The 8109-nt window shown below is 50.3% G+C and overlaps 1 protein-coding gene across 1 annotated transcript; it reads right to left on the minus strand.

Annotated features, from left to right (window-relative positions):
• Positions 1-1873: 1873 nt before the first annotated feature.
• Positions 1874-8101, minus strand: YIPF5 (Yip1 domain family member 5). The gene is given in 6 exon segments (XM_005418830.2): positions 1874-2906; positions 3735-3839; positions 3841-3887; positions 5584-5729; positions 6614-6786; positions 7928-8101. Coding segments are annotated over 5 exon segments (582 nt in total). The 5' UTR covers positions 6735-6786; positions 7928-8101; the 3' UTR covers positions 1874-2743.
• Between the last annotated feature and the right edge of the window lie 8 nt (positions 8102-8109).

Here is an 8109-nt window from a genome sequence, read left to right on the forward strand (position 1 = left end):
GAGAGCAGGAGGAGAGAAAGGCTGCCCAGGTCCTGCTTCAGCCCAGCAGCAGCTTTGAGTGCAGCAGTGGGACCGTGGTGCTCAGGTGTTTGCACAGCACTGCACGGACCTGCATCCAGCAGGGATTTCTGCATGGAGAAGGTGTTAAACACGGGCAGGGGGGTTTGGATCCCCGTCCCTGGAGTGCCCAAGGAACTCCTGTGGCACCCGGTGCTCAAGGTTGGGGTCAGGCACAGCTGGGGCTCCATGGGCAGGGAAGGATTTCCCCAGGCAGGCCAGGGCTCTGTTCTGGCTCGGAGCACATCGGGAGTGCTGCAGACCCACCCAGTGGAGAGGCTGCAAACAGCAGCGCCCGGCTCCGCCTTTCACTACCGCAGGGACCCAGGTGACAGCTGCAGGTGACCCCTCCGGCTGTGCCAGCCCAGCCCTCGCCCCCAGGGGCCGGTCCCAGCCCGGTCCCAGCCCAGAGAGCCCCGGGGAATGTTCCAGCGCTGTCCCTGCAGCCAGCACTCAGCTGCTGCACACTCACAGCGGTGATGGGCACAGCAGCACGTTAACAACACGGGCTGGCACGGGATGGGCCCGGGAATTTGGTACAGGAACAGAACCGGGGGCAGCAGCTGCCCCACAGCACAAGGGATGTGAAAAACACTGCCACTGCCACTGCCACTGTCACCAACAGCCCGGGGTGACCACGGACAAACCAGGAAAGGCAACTCAGAGCTCTTGCAGGGCAGGGCATGATTTCAAGATCGGGGGGAGTAACAAAAGGGGGTTTGAAAAGGCAACTGCAGCATTTGTTTGGTGCTTTAAGCTGAGTGACACAAAGGGAGCCAAAGCAGGATAAAGTGGTGGTGGCACTGCATCTAAAACCCAGGTGAGAAGGGTGGGGGACAGACTGTGGGGGAGCTCAGACGTGGAAAGAAAAGTCCTAACTGAGAAAGGCAAATGTGGGAGTGCAGAACTACAGCCTCCAATCCTGACATTCTATGGGATTGGGAGATTGAATCATCTGAAATGTAACTGAAATGGAAGCAAGAACTAGGACAAAACTTCATTACAGAAAATCGATGGGATTGATTTTGGAAAGGCAATAAAGAGTCAAGGCAATCACATTAATTACTGGACCAGAAGTTTGGGATCTTTAAGACAACCACTCTAGACATAACTGGTTTTTATCAAGTCCTCCATGAAGTCAAGTGTTTGACCTCCTGCTTTCATCTGCTTCTCTCTGCTCCCCAGAGACCACTTAGAAATTCAGTTACAAACTGCTAAATCCTGTGAGAGGAAACTCCTGGGTCAGCCCTCACTGCTGGAGTAGAACGTGCAGTGTCCTCCACTGCTGACTTTGTGAGCATTTAAATCTAAATAAATCCCTTTTCCTATGGTTTCTCCAAACTCAGCAGCTCTATTGCCAGGGCAACACTGAGTTGTTCTTCCTGTGCACTGAAGTCTGCTCATGCTGTGGTGAAAGAAAACGTTATTTACAGTATTTTAATACCCAGGTGATCACCCTGGAAGGCACCTATGGGATCACTGCAAGGCTTTAAGAACTTTCCCTCTGGAATGCACAGGAAAAGCTGAATTAGCTGTTCTCAAAGTACAATATTAATTGGAGTGTTAGAACCTGACTTGCTCAAGCAGCTGAGGGAGCTCTTCTGTGTCCTAGAACTGTGTTTAATTAGGCTCATTGGCAATCAATGCTATTGATCTGCACAGACACAGGACAGGAGCTCCCTCCTGCTCTTCACTCGCTGTAGCAAACACCAAATCCACCCAATGAATTCAATTTTAAATGTGATTTTGCTTCAACATGAAAATTTATATTTTAGTAACTGAACATCAAAAATAAAGGTTAGGAAAATCAAACACCTTTTTCAAAATTTAAGGAAAATTTAATCAATATGCCTTAAATTATTTTACAATAACTACAATACTGACAAGCATAACGTTTTCCAAATGGTGTTTTCCTTGGAAGCACTGTGAGAGAGATTCCTCTTCATCCATCCAGCAGAATGTGCACCATGAGGGAAGGAACCTCTGCCCACGTCCTTCAGAAACCCCAGTTAACATAAAGCTACAGACACCCCAATGTGGTCATGTTTCAAGTGTGACAGAATCACAGATCCCTTTCACTTTTAAGCATCTGTTTTCTACTTCATAATTTAAGTATCTTAAATCCTGAAATACTCTCACAGCAAATGAACAAATAATTGAGACTGGAGAGCTTAGGAGGATATTGGTTAAAATACAGGAAATACTCTAATTTTGTTCATTTGTGCATTTTTGGTGAGAGGGGTCAGGAAACAGGTTCCTCTTTCCTGCAGATTTATCCAGAGTCCCCCAAATCCACGGCAGCTCCTTTAACTGTTTTGGATAAAAATCTACCAATCTGTAACTGCAACCCTTCGCCCTCCCCTACAAAACAAAACAAAACAAAATGAACAAAAATCACAACCCTCAAATAAACAACTGAAAGTTACTTTTTCTAAATATCTAGGAATGGGAAAGAAATCACAGGAACTTGATAAGCATGAACACGTATTAAAGCTCTGGACTCCCCAGGTCATTGAAAACAGTATTCAAGGTCCTAAAAAAGTGAACACGAGACATTTTCCATTGTTCCAGGTGATTCAAACAGGTCTAAGTTTCATGATAGCAACACGAGACAGTTGTTTGCAGCTGTTTCTGGTCCAAGTCCATGTTCCACGCTGGGATTTTCCTTTTGGCCCCCAGAGTCTGTTCAGAAGACGGAGATGAGGGCGAAGACTCCGTACAGCAACGCGCAGGGGTAGGCCACGAGCAGCTGCTGGCCCTCCATGGCTAAGGCAGAGATAAAGATCTTGGAAGCAGAAAAGCTGCACCAGCCAATAATTCCAGCCGTCAGAATAATCCCCATCATCCCCCTGGAATGGCAGAAAGAACAGAATTCCTGTGAGCCCTGCTGTGTATATCCACCTGCAGGAGTCACACCTGGACTCATCAACACCTTGTGCAGCTTCTGGGATGAATTTCAGCATTTGGCATTAAATGAAATATTCCCACTAAAAGCACTGGGAAAGCACTGGCACAGGTGCCCAGAGCAGTTGTGGCTGCCCCTGCATCCCTGGCAGTGCCCAAGGCCAGGCTGGACACTGGGGCTGGGAGCAAACTGGGACAGTGGAAGGTGTCCCTGCCATGGCAGGAGCAGCACTGGATGGGCTTTTCCAACCCAAAACATGCTGGGATTCTAGAATTTTAGAACAGTATCAATCAATTATGACAGTAGAAAACCCCCTCAAAATTAACTCTACGCATATGAAAATTTCAAACCAGTGAGTATAAATTCTCTGCCAAGCTGTTTCTTTTCATACCCTAAATTCACAGAGCCAAGACAAATCACTCTAATTTTCTTGTATTTGTAAAATCCTAATTTGTGTCTTCAATAATAATTACTTTCAGACTTCACAGGTGCTGAGACCTGTCAGATTCAGAGCTGGCTCAAAACAAACCTGAGATTGCTCTTGGAGCCTAGGTATTCAAAAGCTGTTTAATGACTTAGAGGTCAAGCCAGGATTCACCCCCTTTCCCCAGTAAATACCTGAAGCCATTGATAATTAATTCTTGCCCTTACTGAAGATTCCTGTCACATTCAAATGATACAGAGCTGCAGCACTGAACATGCAAACCCCTGTCAGTGATTGCCTCCCATGGCAGGAGGGCCCTGTGCCCCAGGGGCACACAGCAGCACTTACTGCAGCGAGAAGACGATGGCGAAGGAGGAGAGCAGGATCATGGGCAGCAGGCAGTAGCCCAGCACGCTGGCCACGCAGCCGAAGGACACCCCGGTGATGCTCATCACCGATGGCGCTGATCCCGTACACGTACCCAAACTGGATCTTGCCAGCCTGCACCGGGCACAGCACGGGGTGAGGATGGAGCCAGCACAGGATGGGAGTCAGGATGGGGTCAGGATGGAGAGCCAGCACAGGATGGGAGTCAGGATGGGGTCAGGATGGAACCAGCACAGGATGGAATCAGCAAAAGATTGGGGTCAGGATGGAACCAGGATGGAGACAGGATGGAACCAGCCCAGGATGGAACCAGCCCAGGACTGGAGTCAGGATGGGGTCAGGATAGAACCAGCCCAGGGAGCAGATCCACCCCCCCTGGAACACAGCAGGGGTGGGCCCAGGCACTGTCCCCCAGCCCCAGCTCCCTCACTCCCATCCCACAGGGAGTGTTTCTCCCCCAGAGTCCCAGGACACGTCATGCTCCAGGAGCCTGGGATTCCTCCTGACTCTGTGGATCTTAATGAACCGGTTCTGATCTGGTGGTTGTTCTCTGATCTCAGCCCAGGAACTGTTTAGGGTTTATCAAGGACTTCTAATGCTGACTGATTACTTGCAATAGTGATCTTTACAGAACTGGTGTGTAAAGACCACAAAACTGTAACTCAGGAACTTCTTGACAAACCCAGAGCTGAAGTCCTTTAATTTGTGATAGAATGCACAAAGTTATGGCACAAACAAAACTATTTTAAAAATTCCAGGAGTAGCTGAGGCTGAGCTGCCAAGCACTGGGTGTGAACTTGGGATTAGCTGAGGGAGATTTTAAAAAGCCAAACCCAAATTTGCTTGTTCACAAGCACAGGGGAAGCACATGTGGGTTATGTCCATGTATTCAGGTCATCTCCTGGTTTTCCCAGGCTGAGAGTGCTGCTTCCCCTCCAGCACCTGCCCAAGGCACCTCTGCAGGACATGGAGCTGTGCAGCTTCCAGGGTGTCCTTCCAACAACTTCCAAACTGGATGTCCTTAGACCCAGCTCTCCTCTTTCCCAAACAGCACAGGAAACAATCACAACTGCTGCAACCTCTGTGCCAGGCTCAGCCCACTTCCTTTCACCACATTCCATGGATTTTTTTTAAAAAGCACTCATGAGAAATAAGTTTTTAGGAAAAGAAAATCCAAACGTATCTATTATAAACATGTTCATTAATTTGACTGGCCTACTTTCCATAAATAGAAGTTACTTATTGAAGTAGGCTTGAGGGCCCCTTGGTACCACAGTGTGTTTTAACTGTCACAGCAACGTGAAATTTTAGGCAGAAATGACAAGCAGTGCCTGAAGCATTCAAAGCTAGAACAGATTAAAGCCCCTGAAGCTTTCAATGCCAAGGAACACTGTTTCCTGTCATCTATGAGCCATTAAAGCACAATTATTCCAATTAAGCTCAGTTAGAAAAACTGACCAGGCTCCAGCAGTGCCAGGCCCACTGAGCAACACAAGCAGTGTGGGAGCAGGTTTGTTCCAGAGTGAGCTGACACTGAAATCCCCCCTGGTGTGACAGAGCTCATCCATCCCAGCAGTGTGAGAGGCCCCAGTGCCTCTCCCATGCACACACCAACTTCTGTCCTGTGCAGGGTGAGGAGCTGGCCTCTGATGATCCCTGAGGGTCCCTTCCCACTCAGGACACTCCACGGGCAGGATGAGCTTTCCTGGCCCCCGTGCCCAGCCCCCAGGAGCCCTGCAGGTATTGCAGGGTTCCCCTGGCACGTTTCCCAGCAGAGCTGTGCCCAGCAGCCCCCGTGGCAGTGCCTCACCAGCAGCAGGGTGGCCCCAAAGGCCAGGCAGAACACCATGGGCCCGGCCAGGTCCGTCTCGTTCATGATGGTGCCATCAGCCACCTTCAGGGGGTGCAGCACCGTTAGTGTTTTCTGCCAGATGTGGTCGAAATTGATCCCCAATTCTGCAAGTGAACACAACATGGATTTCATGTCTTCCCTTCCTGGCTGCCCCACTGCTCCTCTCTTTGTCTTCCCTGCCTCTCCACTTCCATCTCCCCCAGATCCACAGTGGGCACCAGGGCATTGAGCCCTCCCCTCTTTCCTCCTGCTGCCTGCACACATGCCCAGTCTCAGGGGCTGGGAAGTGCCCAGGTGGTTTCTGAAGGACCAGGGAAGAGCCCAAGCACAGAGTTGTGGGTTCACAGAGGTGCTTCAGCCCAGTTCCCTGATCCTGTTTTATTCATGTAAATAAATTAATAAAAAAGCCCAGGGGAAGGTATCATGCCTGGGGACAGGTGTGACAGATGCCTGTCTCTCCACCCTGTAACAGGGACAGTTTATTCATTTGTTGGGAACTGAAAAATAACAGAAATAAGCTGGAAACTGATCCCAGCAAGCCAGACTTAGCTGAATATCCAGCCTGGCACTCTGCACAGGCTGTACTCCACACAGGCACTTCTGCAGTGTTTAGCACTCCTTGTTAGCAATGAAACATTCCCATTCTAACCAAGAATCAACTGACAGCACCTGCAGGCACTTACTTTACAAAGTGGGCAGTTACAATTATTATTTGCAACATGAGAAATATTAAGTGTTTTGCCACAAAGTCAGGTCTCCCAGTTAACTGATTTAATCTGCCACAGAGCAGCCGGTGTGAAGCAGGAAAGCACAAATTCCCAACTGCAGAAGTTCACACAAGAACAAGGATTTCACATGCCAAAATACAGGTTAAAAAAAATCAATGAGAATTTCAAACGCACTGAGCACTCCCAGCAGCAGGGAATCCACACACTGCTACCAACTTACCCCCAAACTAGGAGGAGTTCTGGATTTAGCAAAGTTATACCTTCTAATAGCGGAGGCTCATCCTCAAAGTTGCTTCCATAAAAAGACTGTGCTGAGGCTGGGGTGTAGCCCTGCGTGGGCTGGTAGATCTGCCCCGTGTAGGGCTGCTGCTGCTGCATCATGTCGTGGGGCACAAAGCCAGCCTGCTGGGGGTACTCGTAGCCTCCATAGGGCCTGCAAAGCACAACCCCACGTTAGGGCACACCCAGAGCTGCTGCTGAGACGCTCCTGCAAGGCAAAGCTTCTTCCACTCAGTATGTCACAGCTTCCATCTCTCTTAACAAGTTCCATGATGTGATCCCATAGGTCCTCCACAAAACAACCCAATCAAAGCCACCCTCTGCCCTAAACAACTCTTCAGGTATTCTTGCCACTAATCTATCCCAAGTCTAACCACAGAGATTTCCATAAACATTTCCAAAATATTTAACTGTGGAAACAGAAGGAAAATGCAGAACTCCTCACATTAGCAGAGTCCAGCACAGGGGACACATTTGTTCAGGTCACAAATGGCACTGACCTGCTCCATCCATCTCAGGGATCACTCAGAGGGAGCAAAGCCCTCAGCCCAAGGCTGGCTGTTCACACGGGGCTGCCAGGATCCCCCTGCCCCAGGAACACCCTCCACACCTCTCTGCTGCAGCCTGGGAGCCACCAGGACACTGCAGGCTCACTTAGGTGACACTAATTCCTAGTTGCCAAGTGAGTGACTGGAGATGGAGCTGCAGAAGAACTGTATTTCTTCTCCCAAGGACATGCAGATCACTCATATAATTTTGTTCATTGAGCTTGTCCTTTAATCTTCTAACACTTGCTCTAAATCTACCAGGCAGAGAATTGAACACAAAATTCCTTCAGATCTCCATTTACAGAGAATTCAGCTCTCCATCCAACAGAACAACCGGGACTCATTTCCAGAAACCAGCAGCTGGCTGAAGTGCCAAACCTTTCCTGGAGACACAGACTGCCCCAGAAGTATCCTAAGGAAACCTAGAGGAGAGCTGGAGAGGGACTTTGAACAAGGGCCTGGAGTGCCAGGACAAAGGGAATGGTTTCCCAATGCCAGAGGGCAGGGCTGGATGGGATATTGGGAAAGAACTGCCCCCTGGGAGGGTGTCAGGCCCTGGCACAGGGTGCCCAGAGCAGCTGGGGCTGCCCCTGCATCCCTGGCAGTGTCCCAGGCCAGGCTGGACAGGGCCGGGAGCACCTGGGACAGGGGGAGGGGCCCCTGCCATGGCAGGGTGGGACGGGATAAGGTCTGGGGTGCCCCAAGCCGAGCCCCGGGATGCCGTGCCCGGCAGGGCACACGAGTTACTTGCTGTACGGCCGCCCGCTGTAGCTGTAGGGCTGCGCCTGGTCCTCGATGCTGTAACTGCTCTGGAAGAATTCGGTGTTGAAGCTGTCGAACCCGGACAACGCCCCCTCTGCAAGAGACCAGCGAGGCGGGTTGCGGCCGGCCCGAGCGGCCCCGCGCGGCGCTGCCCGCTGCCCCTCCCG

This window comes from Geospiza fortis, unplaced genomic scaffold, assembly GCF_000277835.1.
Source record: "Geospiza fortis unplaced genomic scaffold, GeoFor_1.0 scaffold55, whole genome shotgun sequence".
NCBI classification, from domain to species: Eukaryota; Metazoa; Chordata; class Aves; order Passeriformes; family Thraupidae; genus Geospiza; species Geospiza fortis.